At 57.2% G+C, this 17,726-nt stretch overlaps 1 protein-coding gene across 1 annotated transcript in view; it reads left to right on the top strand.

Moving 5' to 3' along the window:
* The first annotated feature begins 513 nt into the window (after positions 1 to 513).
* The window catches only part of COL7A1 (collagen type VII alpha 1 chain), an 80,284-nt gene continuing 63,071 nt past the window's right edge, over positions 514 to 17,726 (top strand). Inside the window, exons 1-15 of the mRNA XM_019536858.1 lie at positions 514 to 540; positions 5,326 to 5,419; positions 6,623 to 6,803; positions 7,165 to 7,324; positions 7,774 to 7,867; positions 8,265 to 8,423; positions 8,960 to 9,123; positions 10,259 to 10,388; positions 10,932 to 11,051; positions 12,481 to 12,630; positions 14,206 to 14,325; positions 15,160 to 15,306; positions 16,331 to 16,441; positions 16,626 to 16,775; positions 17,192 to 17,317. Coding sequence (XP_019392403.1) covers positions 5,332 to 5,419; positions 6,623 to 6,803; positions 7,165 to 7,324; positions 7,774 to 7,867; positions 8,265 to 8,423; positions 8,960 to 9,123; positions 10,259 to 10,388; positions 10,932 to 11,051; positions 12,481 to 12,630; positions 14,206 to 14,325; positions 15,160 to 15,306; positions 16,331 to 16,441; positions 16,626 to 16,775; positions 17,192 to 17,317 — 1,900 coding nt within the window. The 5' untranslated portion in view covers positions 514 to 540; positions 5,326 to 5,331. The remainder of the gene's footprint in view (positions 541 to 5,325; positions 5,420 to 6,622; positions 6,804 to 7,164; positions 7,325 to 7,773; positions 7,868 to 8,264; positions 8,424 to 8,959; positions 9,124 to 10,258; positions 10,389 to 10,931; positions 11,052 to 12,480; positions 12,631 to 14,205; positions 14,326 to 15,159; positions 15,307 to 16,330; positions 16,442 to 16,625; positions 16,776 to 17,191; positions 17,318 to 17,726) is intronic.

Here is a 17,726-nt window from a genome sequence, read left to right as displayed (position 1 = left end):
GAGACTCGATCATGGCATGTGTTGCCTGTGGCCTCCCCACACCGTCCTAGACTACCCCTGCCTAACACACACATACCCACCCCCTGCCCACACACACACCTGTGGTGTGCTGAGGCCCCATGTCTGATGAGTTTCACAGCCCTCATCTAACTCGTCCTAGCAGCCAATGCAAGGCTCTTGGGTCCACCCAAGCTTGTGCTCTCTCTCTTGCTCTCTCTGGATCTCAAGGTGCAAATCTGTTCTGCCTCACTCGTGGCTAACACTACAGCTCCACCCTGATGCAGCCCCAAGTCAGAGGGACCTCCCCTGCTGTGGGTGTGAGACCTGCTGGGTGCCTCTGCGGGGGTGGGGGGGTGGGGAGGGGAGGGGGCGATGGCTGTGGGCAGGAAAGCCTCCCAGTTCAGGCGGGGAGGGGCCTCCACACCCACTGGGGGCCCATTGGCTGTGGCGGCAGGGGCTGGGCTGCAGGAGCTGCCAGCACCGCTGCCCCCAAAAGCAGTGCAGGCTCTGGTGCATCCTGCCAGGCGATCGTGGCTGCAGGTAAGCAGGACTCATCTCTGTCCCAGCCCCAGGCACTTCTCAGCCTCCTGCTGCCCTGAGGCTGTCACCTGCCCTGCCTGTGCCAGAGCAGCTGGGCTTGGCTTTGGGGGCAGGGAGTCAGTGGTGCACCCAGTACCTCCAGTGTGTCCTGTGCCAGAGCCCGGGGCAGCACAGACCCCCCTGCTCAGGCTGCTCCGTGCCTGCCCCCTGGCACTTGTGGGATGCCCCTGGCTGGGGACAGGCCCCTGTGTGGGCAGCTGGGTGGCCACTGTCCCTCTGTGCTGGGGCTGAAAAGGTGGGGGAAGACGAGCCTATCCTGGCAGCTGTGGGAGTTACCCAGAGAAGGTGGTATGCTTGGGGGTCAGGTTGCAGTGTGCTGTGGCTGAGCTACAATCATTGTGGCTGCCCAGGCTCTGTCTTGTGCCTGCACCTCTAGGTTAGTCCCACCTGCCCCTGCACTGCCAGGCCACAACATCCCACTGGATCTGTTCTGCTGGGGAGCCAAACCAAGGAGTGCTTGTTTCTTGGCTTGCCACTGTGCACACCTAGGGCATGGGCATCTTCTGGCACCAGCTCAGTCTTCCCCTGTGCATCTGGCTCTGCTAGGAGAGTCTTTAGCATCTTTCTGGCAAGGTGATGCTTTCTGATTCCCTTCCTCTTGCACACTCACACCGCTTTCAGGGTGCGGGCAGGTGTTGGCTGTAGGGAATGAGCATTTGTGGTGCCACCACAACACTGCCTGGGCACCCAGCTGCAGAGGTGAGAGCTAGGGGGGTACTGACTGGGCCATGGGGAGTGCAGGCTGCTCAGCTGGCCTGGGCATTTTCAGTGGAGGAGGGAAGCAGGGAGGCAGGAGGAGGGGAGTGGGGAAGGGATGGGCCGCGGAGGCTGGGGAGGTGGATTCTGTGCTCACCCTTCACCCGGAGGGCGGGATCTTCATGGCAGGACGCTCCTTGCAAACAGGACCCGCAGCTCCTTGGAGCAGCTCTGGCAGGCTCTGACTTTCTCGGAGCCCCGTGGAGCCAAGTGCCCGGTGGGAGGTGAGTGGGGCCATCGGCCAGGCCAAGGGACGGTAGCGGGGAACAGAGAATTGAGGCTCGATCAGATGAAGACCGAGTACTCATGCTTGTGACCAACTGCACACACTGCTGTAGCTCACTCGGCTCTGCTCTCTGCATGTGTGTGTGCACGGCAGGCTCCCATGGCTGCCCATACCCGCACACTCCTCTGCTGGGTGCTCCCAGGCCCTGTTGCTGCACTCACACTGAGGGGCATGCAGCTGGCCTGGGGGCTGCTGGGAGGGGCTGAAGGGAAGTTGGGAGGCTTGGGGATGGCATGTCACTGCCACCGTATGTGCGGCATGCTTGGGCACCTGGTCTGTAGGAGGAACCCGCCTGCCCGTTTGCTTCCTGCTGATCTAGGGGCTGTGGGGCAGGATGTGCCATGCTGGGGGTACCATTGCTAGCTTGGGGTTTAGAGACCCCAGTGGCCTGTGGTGCCCTTTGGCCCTGCTGCGTTGCTGGTCCTGCTCAGCTTTCACTGACACCAGGGGAACTTTGGAGATGCAGATGCAAGGGCTGTGAATTGGCCTGAGCTTTGCTGGCTGGAGTCCTGGAGAGTGAGATCTTGGCCCGGCCCCTCCTGGGGGTGTTTCTGCCTTGACCTTGACCTTCAGCCTGGGTGGCTGGAGGTGGCTTGGATTTGCCTTCTTTGCAGCAGCAGGGTGGAGGGTCTGCTCTTCCTGGGGCAAGGGCTGCTGAGTGAGCAGTGGGAAGGGGAGAGCTGGCATGGGGCTGGTGTGGGAGCTCAGCCTGTGCGGCGCGTCCTTCCCTGGGGTACTGTGTGCTCAGGGGGGGCAATGGGGTGTGTGCTTCCTTGGCTTCCTCCAGGGCTACACAGCTCCAGCTGATGCTCTCTTTGCTTTTCAAGGGAGGAGCCAGGGACCTAGGAGCTGCCTGGGAGCCAGCATTCCTCTGGCCTTGGCTGCCAGCATGGGGGGGTGGGTATGTGTGTGTTGGGCAGGGGGTGCTGCCATCATGCCTGTGGCCTGCAGCACCGACGGTTATGGACCTCAGAATCCCCTTTGATGTTCGTCAGAGGAGCAGGGCCCCCTGGTGCTGTGTACCTGTGCCAGGCTGCCACCCAGGTTCCCAGGAGCTCCCAGCCTTTGTTGGAAGGGGCCCACAGTGTATTTGGCAGAGAGCCCCTTCCCCACCCCTTTGGCTGGCTCTGCCCATACCAGTCCTCCTTGCGCAGCCCGGCCCTGCATGCATGGTGCTTCAGGCTCCTTACCCAAGTGCTGAGCATGTGTGAACGCAGCCCACTCAGCCAGACGTGCCGCCTGGGCCCTGCCAAAGCATCTCCTGCATGCTGCTCTGTGCGGATCACAGCCTGTGCAGAACAGCCCCCAGGGCCTCGGGAAGGAGCCGATGCCCCAGAGCCCAGAGGAGCTCCCTGGTTCCCTCCAGTGCTGGAGGTTCCAGTGGGCAGAGCCCTGGGCTGGTTCCACTCCCCGCTGTCACAAACTGGCTGTGTGACCTTCCCCTCAGTAATATGGGCATAATACTGCTCCTCCCCTCTCAAAGCCTGCAGTGGAGAAGCCCAATCCCAGGGTGGGGTATTATTTGGGCCACAGCTCAGCCCCATTTGGCAGCTGTGAACTCCAGGTTAATTAGAAAAGCCGGAAGAAGCCTGAGGCAACTGTTTCATGCCCAGCTGGGCAGGGCGCTGGCTGCCTTTTGAGGGCTTGCACGCTCTTAGAATTCACACCCGTGTGACTCGAGCTGGGAGGCTGCCTGGGATGCAGTATGGCAGCCTTGTCCTCGCTCTGGACTGGCTCAAACTGGGTTGGCTCATCTGCAGTGAGCAGGGCTGCAAGCAGTGAGGTGCCAGTTTGTCCAAAGCCCATACAGCCTTCCAGCTGGGCTTTAATGAAGCGGTGCAGGGCTGCGTGGAGAGTAGGCCTCTGCAGCCCCTTAGTGGAGCTTGAGGCAGGGATGGGCTGGAAGCTACTGTGCTCAGGGGACAGTGAAAATGTTTGGAGCTCACGGCCATTTGCCCCGGCTCCTCTCCTTGCCACGGGTCCCCTACCCTCTGCCATCCCAGTGTCTCCGGGTCAATGCTCAATGGCTGGGGGCCAGTGTGATGCAGGAGAGCTCAGTGCATGGATGGGCTGTCAAACAAAAGCCAGTCTGGTTGAATTGCAGTCCTTTTAGTGGTGGCCTGAGAAGTTTGAGCCAGTGCTTTGCTGTGCTGTTCCCACCAGCCTGCCCCATCCGGGATCTGCAGCAGAAGGCACGAGGGCTGCTTTAGCTCACTGCTGCTTCTCTAGAAGCTGACAGCCGTCCTTGCTTTGGATGGATGTTACATTTCCCTTCTCCCACCCTGGCACCCATATGTCTTTATAACTTGACTCTGTCAGCTGGGCTTTTTTCTGACCTGGTGCCCCAGCTGGGGAGCTGCATTCTGTGAAGCATCAGATTCGGTAGTTTGGAGCAACCCCTGTCTCTGCCCATGCTGTTCTTAGTCAGAAAATGGTCTAACCCTAAACAGAATCTTACCAACCTGCTTCCCACTATAAAGTCCTGCAATGGCAAAAGCTACCAGGAAATGGTATTGAGCTGTTAAAATTCAAGCAGTGTATTGGTCTTGAATAATGGGTGTTGGAAGGAATGAACTGCATGGATTGTATCCATTGCTAGGCTATAGATTAGCAGTGATAACTCTGGGCAGAGCCCTGTCAGTCTGTGGACAGCTCTGAGATCTCCAACTACCCAAGAAAAGGGCAGTTGAAGAGCTAGGGTGCAGAAGGAGTGGGGGGAGAAATAAGTGCTGTGCTTATAAAGGCCAAGTCCCCAGCTGGAAAGCTGTGTTCAGTACAGGCCACCCAAACTTCTTTGTGGGTAGAGATGGAGTGAGGCTGCCCCTGGGAGAGCCTGACATGACTGGCCCTGGCAGAGGGGGCACAATGCCATTTTCTACAGTTAGTTCATGAGCACGGCTTCATATTTGAAAGCAGAGATGTTGGCAGTCCCTTCACATTCCCTGTGAAGAGTAAAAATATAAAGGTATCGGCATTTGAAAAACTTTGGCCCTGTTGCTTGTGTGTTGGCGGGGGGGGGGAACACGACATGGCGAAGGGGCTGATGGGGAAAGCTGTGCCCTCAGAAGGGAGGTGCATGGGAAAAGGTTTGCTTTGCTTGATGTAATAAAAGTGCTCATGATGCCATGTGGCTTCTGCTTCTGCTTCCCCTTCTCCTTCCCCTTCCCCTTCCCCCTGGCTGTGGTGGGACTTCCCAGCTGAACAACACAGAGCTGGAGTTACGTGGGGCGGGGACGGGGTCAGAGCAGGTAGAATGGACCACAGGGACAGGGTGGTTGCAGTGCAGTGATAGGCAGCAGGTTTACTCTTTAGCCCCATTAACCTGCAGATCCTGCTGCCACCACAGCTCAGAGAGCCCCAGAGCTTAGCACAGCTCAAGCAGGGCTGGAGCTTTACAGGGAGTGAAAGGGCCCGTGCCTATGGCAGGGTGAAGGTGCCCAGGCTCGGGATGTGTAGGTGAGTTATCCTGCAGGGGTGTGTGAGGGGTTCCTTGCATCTGGCCATGGATCAGAGCTTGGGTCCCAGCTGGTTTTGGTAATTCCCTCTGTGCACTGGGGTGAGTGCACCCTGGCCATTTCTCTGGGAGCCTGCCCTCTTCTTCCCCCAGCTGCCTTGCTGAGAGGGGAGCCCTCCTGCTTTCTCTGCTTCTTGCCTGGGCTCAGCACCTGCCTCATGTCTTGCAGGGTCCCATGATGAGAGGGTGGGTCCTGCTCCTTGCCAGGCTTCAAGCCGTGCTCCTGGCCTTGGCACCAGTGACAGCCCAGAAGAGGAACCAAGGTGAGTGCTCTCTGGGTGGGGTGCTCTGAGCACCATGTCTGGAGACACGGCTGGGGCCAGAGAAGGTGGTGTTGGGGGCAGGAGTTGCTGCCTAGCCAAAGGAGCTTGGACTGAGTAGCTTCAGTCTGGTCCCAGCCCCCCACTCTCAAACCAGCCTATGCCCCATAGTGTCCTCTGAGCATGGATGCTGGGAGAGTTGGCCCATTCCCTGCTCTCTGCTGCTGGCAGGGGGCAGGGAGGATGGTTACCCACGGAGCCCTGCATGCTCCATGGCAGGACCCAGATCAGGCTCCTTCCAGGAGATGTTGGCATGTTTGACCTTCCCTACAACCTCCTTTGACCCCTACTTTTCCATGCCCTACCCAAGGCAAAATAGGGTGCCAGAAGGAGAGCCTTAGCTTTGCTAGGAGAGAAGTGGATGGGGGGCAGAGCGGGCTACCTCCCTGACCTCCTGCTGCCCCACATCCTCTGTGGAAGGCTGGGCAGTTTGTTTGGCTGCAGCAAGTAGACAGTGCTGCTTTGGGGGTTGGCCTGGATGCTGCTGTCTCTCCCTGTCCCACTTCGTGTGTGCATGGACCAGCACCTTCCCTGGCCCTGGGGCAGGAGGCAGCTTGGGGGCTTTGCCTTGGGAGGGCTGGAAGCTTCCCTGTTCTAAAGCACAGGGGTGGCAGGAGGAGGAAGACCAAGTCCAAGAGCCTTGGTATGGAGCATCTCTGCAGCCCACACGGCTCTGGGGCCTGCAGCTGGCTCTGGCTCGGACTGGCGTCTACAGCAATGTGGTGCCTGCGAGGGGCTGTGCTAGATCTCAGGGGAGGGGTGGCATCTGCTGTGCTCTGGCTCGCTGGCCCCTCTTGGCAGGTTGCAATTGGCAGGAAGGAATGTGGCACCTGGTTGAGAACCTAGTACAGGACGCTGCAAAGGGGGTAAGAGCCCCTGTGGCCCCGGCAGGGTCCTGGCCATGCTGGTGCCCTGCCTGCTTACAGGAGATACCCTCTAAGCTGTGAGGGGTTTGCCTGCCTATGTTGGGCTTGTCTCTCCCTGGGGCTCCTCGCAGTAAAGGGGCAGGCTGTGGTGGTGGCCTCTGCAGTGAACCTCTCTGCTGGGCCTGTTTCTGAGCTTCCGTCATGGAGGGGACACCTCCTGCTTGCCCTGCCTACATGGGCCAAGGGAGCTGGCCCTGAGCTGCTTGGCATTGCTCTGCAGAGACCTGCGTCAACGTCTACGCAGCTGACATAGTGTTCCTGGTGGACGGCTCCTCCAGCATCGGCCGGGCCAATTTCCGCATGGTCCGAGCCTTCATGGAGGACCTGGTCAGGCCCTTCATCCACGTGGTGGGGGAGAAGGCTGTGCGGTTTGGGGTGGTGCAGTACAGCGACGACCCCCGGTGAGTCCCCCGGGGCCCCAGTCCCACCTCCCATCTCTGGTGGGAGTGTGTCACTATGTCTGTGGCTTGCAGTGGTCAGGGGGCATCTGAGGGGTGATGGGAGGGCTCCTGGTATCGGCCCCTGCTGTGGGCTGCGGCATTCAACTCCCCTTGGGAGAGTGATGCTGACTCACTGTAGGTCAGGCAAAATTAAAAGGGCTGACAGCTCCCAAAGCCTTGCAGCCCTTGAGCTCACTTTCCTGGGGAACCATCTGCCCTGCTCTGCACCGTCACCAAGCCATCCCCTGTCAGAGCCCCGTGGGATGGCTTCTGCTGGGATCTGACTCTCGCCTCACCCTGCTGGGACCCCGTCTGCCTGCAGGGTGGAGTTCAGGTTCTCTGATTATTCCAACGGGACGGCAGTGAGGAAGGCCATCCAGCAGCTAAGCTACAAGAGCGGGAACACACGCACTGGTGCTGGCCTCCGATACGTCACTGACAACTTCTTCAGCCCTGCTCAGATCCGGCAGAGTGTCCCAAAGGTACCACCAGGGAAACCCTGCTGGTGCCATGCCAGAGCCTGACCTGCCTGGTCGAGCTACTCAGCTCTACCTTGGATGGAGCAGGCTAGCCTGTATCCCAGGTCCCTCATCTTGGGGCAGGCCAACACAAGGAAACAGGGTTAGGTTCCCTGCTACTCCAGCTCCCTGTGGCAAGCCTGTCCACCTCCAATGGTAGGAGGAAGGCTGGGCAGGCAGGTGGGGAGGGAAGGTATGCCAGCCCCTGCAGAACAATCCACCTGCCTGGCACCTGTCCTTCTTTCAGACCCCAGCAGTCCTGGGGTCTCTGTATATCTGCCACTTCTTTGGGGTGAGCCCATGGGATGGGGCAGGCCCTGCTGTGCAGTACATGAGGGCAGTGAGGGACCTGGCTAAGATGCTCTTGCTGTGCCTGCCAAGCTGAGGAACTCGCCTTCTTCCCCACCCGGCAGGTCTGCATCCTCATCACAGATGGCAAATCCCAGGATGATGCTGAGCAACCAGCCACACGGATGAAGAATCAGGATGTGAAGATCTTTGCTGTGGGTATGTAGCGCATGTGACCACAAGGCCTTGAGGGCATCTGTCTTCACCAGGTAGCGGGGAAGAGAAGGGCAGCAGGGCTTGGACAAGCCTGATCCTCTAGCAACTGGGAGAGGGCTGGGTGGTGCTGGGGCAGAAGCCCAGGGCAGGCTAAACTCCAGTGCTCTGCCCTGCTTGGGAGTGAGGGGGCCAGGTGGGTAGAGGAGCCAGCAGGGACGGGCAGAGTGCACTTGGGGCCCAACACCCTGACTAACCCTGGGAGCCTAGCACCTGAACCTCTGGCACACTAAAAGCCAGGAGGGCAGGTGCCTGGGCATGGGTGCATGGGATGGTGGAGAGGGGCAGGACCAGGGTGCAAGAGAGAGCCCTGGTACCCCGCTCACCCGTGCTCCCCCCACAGGGATCAAGAACGCTGACCGTGGGGAGCTCATCAGGGTGGCCTCCACTCCCACTGAGGACTATTTTTTCTATGTCAATGATTTCAAGATCCTGGGGACCCTTTTGCCCCTGGTGTCCCGTAGGGTGTGTGCCAGCACTGGAGGAGTCCTGCAGACCACAGGTAAGGCAGGGAAGGGGTTTTTGGGACTCTCTAGGCTCTGGCTGCATCCGATCACATCTCTCCTGACTGCAGTGACTGTCCCTGCTTTCTGGCCTCCAGAGCCTGGGGGGCCTTACTCATCTCCCCACTGGGATCAGGTGGGCCCTTCTGCCCTCAGCCCCGCTCTGGAAAATACTTCACTCTGTTTCTCAGGCACCAGCTTTGGCTGCTGAGTTCCTGGTGTTGCCTGCGAAAGGTTAAGTTTTAACCTTTCTGTTTCCACGTTTCCTTGACATGATGCTGACTTTAGGGCCCAGCTCAGGCTGAGTCTGACCCTGGGACATGGCAATGGGGCTTCACTTGGCTCCACGGCTGGTTTGCTGATTCGTGTCCAGCCTGGCTTATTCCTCTCCTGCCCCAAGCCTGGATTCTTCGTGCTTCCCTTGGGATTATTGCCTTCCTGCTGACCTCCACAGGGGTTCCCTGCATGGGGTGGCAGAGGGCTCGTGTTCTCACCCCGCACCTTGGGATCCTGACTCTGCTCTCCTTCCCCTAAGGCCAGGAGGTGTACAGTGGCCCAGCCGACCTGGTCTTCGTTGAGCAGGGCACTGACCTGCTAAAGATCCGCTGGGCTGCAGCGGGCGGACCTGTCACGGGGTACAGAATCCACTATCTGCCGCTCACCAGCTTGGGGCAGCAGATCATGGCAGAGATGAAGGAGGTGAGCACATCCTTTCCCTGCGGGGATTGGCCACTTGGCAGCCAGCTTGAGCCAAGAGGCTGTGGGTGATTGGGTCCCCTGAGAAGTTGGTCACTGCCCTCTGAGAAGGGGGTTTTGCTGGCGTGAGCTGCACACTGACAAGGCACTTTATGGGAGAGGAGCTTGCCCGATGGCTAGAGCGGGAGCTCACAGCCTTTAGTGGGGGTGGTGGTTTCACTCATCCCCTTAAGGGAGTGTATGGTTTGAAATCCTTTCAGAGGCCACCCTCCCGTGGGCTGGATCCAGCAGGCAGCACCATCTGTTAGATTTCCATGATCAGGCTGGGGGCCACTGCAGGGGGACAGCGCACTCCACTTCCATGCACCTGGTGAACTCACAGTCCACCAAGCTACCTAACAGGGGTCACAGTCCCTTGCTGAGCAAATCCTGGCTCTCTGCATTGCTGTGAAATGGAAAAATGGAGTAAGGACCTGGTGTCTTTCTGCCCTACTCTCTACCCCGTAATTCACCTGTACCTAGGTAACTGCCTAACCATGGTCCCTGGACCTGCCAGTCTTCTCACTCAGCGTGTTTCCTTGATCGGCGCTAGGCAGTGATGGGGAAGCAGCTGCAGCGAGAAGCCTTGGAAATGCTGGGATCTTAGGGCTGAGAAGGAAGGACCCCAAGCATTCTCTGCTCCAGCCCCTGCTCCAAGGCAGGATGTGCTGCTCTTACACTAAATGCCAGCATCTTGAAAACCTCCAATACAGGAGACTGTACAGCTTCCCTGGGCAGCTTGTCTCTCTGTCCAGTTGCTTGGACACCCATGGTGCTTCTTCCTCAGGTCTGAGCTAAATCTGCTGTGCTGCAGCTTAAGCCCATCACCTGGTGTCATGCCTCCTGGGGCAAGGGAGAGCTCTTGTTCTGACAAGAACTAGTGCCTTTCCCAGTGCTGTCTCCACTGGTTTTCAAGCCTTCTCATGGAACTATCAGAAGCCTTAAGAGTGGGGGCAGGTGGTGAGATGATGCCCCAGCTCTGACCATGCTGTGTGAGAGCGCTCCTCATGTGAAGCATGGGGCAGTGGATTCTCTCTTAGTCCTGAGGATGTACACTGCCATGGATCCCACTGTAACTATTTCTACTGCCGTTGGACAGATCAACATTGCCCCCAGGGAGACGAGTGTTGTGCTGCGCGGGCTGAGGCCAGGAACAGAGTACCTAGTCACCATCATCGCCCAGTATGCCAATAGTATCAGCGAATCAGTCTCCGGCAGAGGACAAACCCGTGAGTAACCCACTCGGTCAGAGGGAGGGTGTGTATGTCCACCCCCAACCCCAGGCATGGGATCCAGGCTCTGTGACTATTTCCACATCTGGGGGACACCTGGCGGATGAACCCTCTCCACTTGTAGGGCAGCTTGGGCCTTGAAGTGCACATGGGCTTTCTGGTTGTGTGGTTGGCTGTTGTTTGGGGATGAGCCCCCTTCTCCCAGGCCAGGGTATGGCTTTTCTGGCCACCAGTTAGGACAGGGTGGGTTTGACATAGGTGGGTTTGGTGGTGCTCAGGATATCTAGTCATTTCTGCTCCAACTCAGAGGGTACTGCCCAGTTGGGCCTGGCATTTGGCTCCTGACTAGAAAGGGAAAGTCACTTTGCCAGAACCCACAACCTGTCTCCTTCTTGTTGTTGGATGGCTCCATGCCTCATGGTGGGCAGAGGGGCTTGTGGGTGTGAGGCTAAGCTTCCTTTTTTCATGGGATTTGGTGCCCCTTGGCCTCAGGGGCAGGAGCATGGGCTGAGCTAACAGGCCTGTGTGATTCTCTTTCAGAGCCCCTCCCTGGAGTGGTGAATTTCCGAGTGGTGGAAGCTGGACCCTCTTTCCTCCGTCTGACTTGGGAAACTGGCCTGGGTTCCTTGCAGGGCTACAGGCTCACCTATGGTGCTCGAGGTGAGGGCAGAGGGGAGGAGACCAGGCCAAGTGGGTTCCACCTCTTCCGGGGCTCTGTGATCCCTGGAGCTGTGTTCTCTCCCAGCCGTGCTCCAGACTGACTCCCTCCTATGAAGGGCGTGGAGCCTGGATCTGTTCCAGCAGGGTGGGAAGGCTATGCCTGGGCAGGCCTTTCTCCACAGCCCTAGCAGCCAGGTAGGAGAGCTGGAGGAAAAGCATCTAGCATGGTCTCTGCACCTCCTTCTCCCTACCCTGCCTTTGTCCAGCTACTTCACTGGTTGTACCAGGAAGCAGACAGACATGTGGATATCTAGGTGGGTAAAGGTGGAGCCCATTACATGGTCCAAGAATCAGACATACACACCAGTATTGCTTCTACAAGACATCCTCCCCATGGAGGTGCCTGTGCCTTAGGGCAGGAGGCAGAGGGTGCTTTGGGCTCTGACTGTGTTTGCCAAGGGGCTCTGAAGGAGGACTGGAGCCTGCTGGAGGTCAGATGTGTGCTGCTGTGTGGGTGCACAGGGCTGGGTCACTGCTGCTGTGAGGGTACACAGGACTGTGGTTGGGAGTACAGGGGAGATTCTCAGCACGCGTAATGAGGGTGTAGGTGGGGTATGGGTGGGAGGTTCAGTGTGTGAATGCAGGGCTGTAACACATGTTGTGGTGGATGGTTGGGGATGTGTAGGAGGAGTTCAGCATGTATATACAGTGTCTGGGAGGGCAGGTCTGCAGAGGCCACAGCATCTGTGGTGGTGCATAGACAGGGCCTGGTGCATGTGCGTGGTGTTGTGTGGGGCAGTAAGAACCCTGCTCATTGCACCCACCCACTTTCCCTGGTGCTGTTGTGCACACTTGCACCTGGAGCTGCCCTTCCCAAGCCTGCAGCCAGTGCACTGCATGTGGCCCTGGCAGCTTGCCCTGCATGCAGCTACGCCCAGCTGCCCTGGCAGTGCATCTCCCAGCCCAGAACTCAGGCCCCGTGGGCACTGCCATGCTGCTTAGTTCAGCAGAACCAGCTGTGCACCCTGCCTGTACCCAGTACCAGGCTGAAGGCACTGGCCTAGCACCACCTCCGGGGACTCCCTTCCTTGAGGCCACTCACTTCTCACAGCAGCTGTAGAGGGGGTGCAGGGCCCCTTGCTCCCTTGACCCAGCCCTGGACAGGCAATGGCTGTTTGGCTTCTTACACGGACTGTTAGTACCTATGTGCTAACACATGTGTAACCCCAAGCTATGGAGCCCATCATATGTGTGCTTGTACTCCAGGCTCACATGGGGTCACACCAGCTTGGAGGCACCCAGGGCTCCCCATCAGGTCAGCAGGGCTGTCCAGGTCCCATCACCTTGCAGGCAACAGCACCCTCAGACTGGGGACGTTTCCCCTAGACACAGAGCACTTCTCACCCATCGCTGTCTGCATCCTTCCCAGGTGAGGCTCAGGTGGAGGAGATGAGCCTGGGGGCCAACACTTTGTCAGCTGTACTCAGCAACCTGCGTCCCAACACTGACTACGTGGTCACCCTCTACCCCCGCTACTTGCAGCATACGGCAGCTCCAGCTGTGGCCAACGCCAGGACCTGTAAGTACTATCTGTAGGGGGCAGCCAGCAGCTGGGGGCCTCAGCAATGTCCCACCCAAAGGGCACTCTGGGGAAGCTGCCCAGAGCATAGGGGCCTCTGTGAGCCTGGTGCCTCCCTCAGCTGCTCTAGACTGTCTCCAGTGGTGTCCTGGCAGGTGGGACAGAAGGTGGTGCGTGGTTTACTAGACATGGGCTAATGGCTTTGCACAAATGGTGCTCGTCATCCTATTCCATCTGTGCAGCACCAGAGGTAGGACTCCCAGCGTCTGGGGCCATGGTTGTGGGTCTGGTCTGGTCTGGTCTGCTCAGCTAAGGAACAACCCCACCCAGCTCCTGTGCAGGATGGGTGCAGAGACGCCCACCCAGTGTATTACGGTGGGGGGTTGCTGTCATTCTGGGGTGAGTGCTTGGCTCCTGTTGATAGAGTTCCCCACTGTGTCCCTGAAAGGGAGACCCCAAGGATTACATCCTGGCATCCTGTGCCCCTTCCTCCTGCCTGCTCTCCCATGGCACTGAAGTACTCATATGATGAGTCAGTCCCTGGCAGACGCAATGAGCAGGGGTTCCAAACACCACACCCTATGCAGAGCTCCAGCGGAGGATTGGGAAGTGAGGGGCATCCCCAGTCTGGTCAAGAACAAACTCCTTCATGTCAGAACTGGTTAAAATGATTTTTTGCACAGAATGTTTCCTTTCAGACGATGAATGTTAAAAATTACCCCTGGTTCAAAAAACATAAAAATGGTTTTTTTATTAAAGCTTTTCCCTCTCTCATGAAATGTTCCAAAGTTGTCTTTAAAAGTTTTTTCAAACTGCTCCCTGCAGCTTATGTATATAAAGCAAGTTGGTTTTCAGGGAGAAAACTTGGTTTTCAGGAAGCAAAAAAAATTCTGTTATTTTGATAAAAATTTCAGAGAAATGGGGAAAATAGGTCTCTTGAAACCTTCATCACAGAACCAGCTTTGGGTCTGAACTCTGTTGAAACTTGCAGAATAATTCTCCTGGTTTTTCTCGTCCCCTCCAGCCAACCGCGTAATGTCAACTACAAAAAAATACATATTTTTCATTACAACAAAACACCTTTAATTCTGACCTGGGTAGTTTTTTTTTTAAAGAAAATGTATTGCATTGATTTGGGAATCTGAATAGGTCTCTGTGGGTGATGCTTTCACTAGACGGGGATATTCCTTTTAGCTTTTGAGCTTGGAATCTTTTGGCAAAGCACCTCGTTGGTGTTTCTGGAGAGTAATTAACTGTATTAACTGGCAATTATATAACAGTGTCAGTTCATGATTAATCCACTATGGTAGATGATAGATTAATGGCTGCTCTTGCATTTCAAACAGCTCTGTTACTGCTGGTCATGTGTAATCTCTCTGTGTATACTTTTTGGTGGGGGGGAGGTTGTGGTGGGTTGAAGCATTCTGATTTCTGCTGTCCGTAGGAGTCAGATGTGGGCTGCTGTCCCTGTGTGTCCTGCCTGGGCTGAGTGGGCCCCTTTGGTCATCTTGTGGGTTGCATAGAAGCAGCTTTTTCTAGGCCTTGCATTTTGTGCCATGTTGCTTTCCCCCACAGTGCAAATGGAAGGGGTGCCAGAGTTGACAGTTCAGAGCATCTCTTGGGATCGCATGCTGGTGGTCTGGCGAGGCGTGAGGGGAGCTACCGGATACCGGGTCTCCTGGAGCACCCTTTCAGGTAGGGCTGCCCAGCCCCCCAGTGCTGGGAAGCAAGGGCAAAGAGTGACTGGCAGATCTGGACTCTGGAGGGCTGAGCACACTGAGCCATAGAGCAACTCTAAAGGGCACTGTGGGGGGCAGAGGCCTCTCTTCCCTTCCCTGCTGATGGGACAGCCTTGTCTTGATGCTTGATGGGGCTTTCACCCTTTTCCCTGAAGCAGAGGTTTGGGTGAAGCACTTGCTGCTGGGTTGTGGAGATCAGAGCCTCCTGCCACCCAAGGAAAAGGAGGAACATGTTAGAGAGGGAGATGGAGGCAGCTGGGTGGGAGCAGCTTCACTGGTTGCCTGCATAACAAGCCATGCGAGCTGCACAGAACCCAGCACTGAGATCCTCCCCAAAGGCCCAGCTATCTGGTCTGCAGATTAAAGGCCTGAGCCCATGACCTCTGGGAACCTGGAGCGCTGTAGAGGTCCAGCAGGCAAAGAGAGGACAGGACTGGGCCCTGCATGCTTAGAGGCAGCCAATGGGCATGGGGAAGGGGGAACATCTTACCCATTCATACCCTGGCTTTCTTTAAGCCATATACAGGGGTTTTTTGTTACTGGCATAGCCAACTTTGCATGTGGCAGGGGATTGTCTTGACATTTAGTTACATTTGTCAGCCAGAGCATGAGTCCAGCCTTTACCTGATCTGGTGTGCACTGGTTGTAGGGAGATGGGGTTGGCTGTGCTGGTCTCATGGGAAGGGCTATCAATGGGACCTGGCTTGGAAACCCCTGTGTTGCTGGGAACTGCTCCTTTGGGAGAGGGCCTGAACTGGCCCCTAATCTGGTCTGCTCTGGACTTCCCTAGGCCAGGATGTTCGGAAAGTGGATGTGGACACCAGCAAGAATTCCTACCTGCTGACAGGCCTGCAGAGCAGCACGGATTACCTAGTGCACGTCTCGCCGCTCTATGGGCAGAGTGAAGGGCCCAAAGCATCCGTGAGGAGGAGAACAGGTGGGTGCCTAGTATGGGAGAAGTCTCCTCAGCCTGGGTGGGTGGGGACCTGGGTCAGTGCCAAGAGGCTGGAGACTTGATGGGATAATAGCATTCTCTGTGCTTTGGGAGCACTCGGAGGCCCTGATTTTGGTCCCGTACAAAGCAGACATAGTATAAGCCCATACCTAGAGGTGTAGGTGCACGTGCACACGCACACATGCATATAACGATCAGAACATTCCTGCCTCAGGCAGCTGATGCTCTGAGTGCGTGATGAAGGTAAGAAGCAGGAACAGCAAACAGCAGGCTGCACAAGGCAACAGCAATGTGGGTGGCCTCAGCCTTGGCTTACGTCTCCGCTTGTGGGGAGTGATGTGAAGGGGTGGGGATGGCACTGCCTGCTGTCATGTTGTGCCAGCCTAGGGCCTCATATGCTCTCTAAGGGTCTTAGCAGTGACCAGGGAAGGGAGGAGAAGGTATCCCCACAGACCAGGGAGGGGGTGAAGCTGTGAACTCAGATTTCAACCTGAGAAGTTGCTTTGAACCAAAAAGCAAGGGCTGCTGTTTCCAGGATGTCAGATGGGCCTTTTGACATTTCCATCCCCTTCCAGGAGGGACAGGTCTGCTCTGCATCTTTCCAGCCTGCTTGTGATGGGCAGACAGTATATGCTGCTCCTGCACTGCTGAGGCCCCTACTTTGCCCTTTTCCTTCCTCTTCTCCCCATGCTTTCACTGCATCAGTGTTTCTCAGCCTGTCCAGCCACTAAGTTACCAGTCCTGTAGGCTGCATCCTTGGGTAAAGCTGCAACAGACTTTCCCTTCCACCCATGCTGTTCAGGGAGGGAAGGAGGGGACCCCTGAGGAGACCGAGGTGATGTCTGATCCAGCTTCTGGGACCTAGTGCTGTCTGCTGCAGAGGTGGTTAGGATGCCAAAGGCCCCTGTCTAAAGATGGACTAAGAAGTATAGGCAGGGGAACACAAGGCTCTGGCAAGGCCCTTCTTTGGTACTGAGCTCACCCTGACTGTCTGTCTGTTTTATAGAAATAAGCCAGACCTTGCGAGCCACTTTCCTGGGCCCAACGTCCATCCAGTTGGTTTGGAACATCATCCGTCCTGCACGTGGGTACCGGCTGGAGTGGAAAAGAGTAGCAGGTGAGCAGGGCCAGTTATGGGTATGGTGGTGGTAGGGTGACTCTCACAGGCCCTGCGAATTGGTGTCAGCCACGGCTAGGGCTGCACCTCTGCAGAGCAGGCCGCTCAGCAGGGTTCCAGCAGGGAGGTTTGGGGGGTGGGTGTTGGGAAGCGGACAGTGACCATCCCCTGTTGTGGTTCTCAGGAGTGGAGGCCCCCCAGGTTTTGTCTTTGCCGCCCAGCGTCAACACCTATGAGCTCCGAGGCCTTCAGCCTAAAACAGAGTACCGCATCACCCTGTACACGCTGTTTGACACGATGGAGGTGGCAACAGATGTAACCACTTCTGAGATTGGTAAGTCCCTGGCTGCAACCTGTGCACTTGGTGGGGAAGCCCAGAGCCTGAACGTGTCCAGCCCTCACGCACATGTACAAATGCACATGCCTGTTTGGGGTGGCCACTAGGGACAAGCTTCTACACAAGACCTCATTTAGCTTTCCCTTCCCTAACAGCATGGGGCTGACAACGTTGCCCTCTTTTGCTGGGCTGTATGTATAGTCTTCCAACCCCCACCCCACCATGTAGCTGTACTGGTGCCTGAACCCTCTGGGTCTGGTGAGGATGACAGCTTGAGTCCCTGCTGGTGCTGTTCTGATGACGCTGAAGGCCTGCGGGGCTCCACACTCTCCGCATAGAGCTATGCCGTGCCTCAGCCTCTGTCTCTCCCTGCCTCTGAGCCATGGCCCTCACATTGTCCTGTTCTGCTGCAGATTGGCCTCTGGTGGGCAGTGTGTCCAACCTGCGGATCCTGGAGACGGTGGGGAGAAGGGTCCGGCTGGCCTGGCTGGGGGTCCCAGGTGCCACTGAGTACAAGATAGTGGTACGCAACTCCCAGGGTGAGTCTGCCTCACAAGGACAGAGAATTGAGCTGCCAGTGGGCCCAGAGCTTGCTCCTCCCTTAGCACCACAGGCCTCTCCTCTGTCCCCTGAGGCTTAGCCTTGAGGCCTGGGGGTCTAGCACTGGGCAGAGCCCTGGAGATCATGCCCTGCTATGGTAGGGGGCCTTAGAGAGACCCCATAGGGGCCAGCTGCAGTGAAACTCCTTGCACTGGCATTTCTGTGCCCTAGCAAGTGATCAGAGCAGCTGTCCTGCCACCATGCGTCAAGCCACTCTGCTGCCTCTGCAAGTACATGTAGCTGGTGTTGGCTCCAGAGCCAGGTGTGTTGGGACTGGGGCAAAGCCAGCATGCTCCATGTGGCGGGCCAGTAGGGGGCGCTCCTGCATTGAGCCACCCACCTCCCTGC

This window comes from Crocodylus porosus, unplaced genomic scaffold (assembly GCF_001723895.1).
Source record: "Crocodylus porosus isolate Cpor-Errol unplaced genomic scaffold, CroPor_comp1, whole genome shotgun sequence".
Classification (NCBI taxonomy): domain Eukaryota; kingdom Metazoa; phylum Chordata; order Crocodylia; family Crocodylidae; genus Crocodylus; species Crocodylus porosus.
The sequence above is the reverse complement of the archived record's forward strand: the minus strand, read 5'-3'. Positions and strand labels throughout refer to the sequence as shown.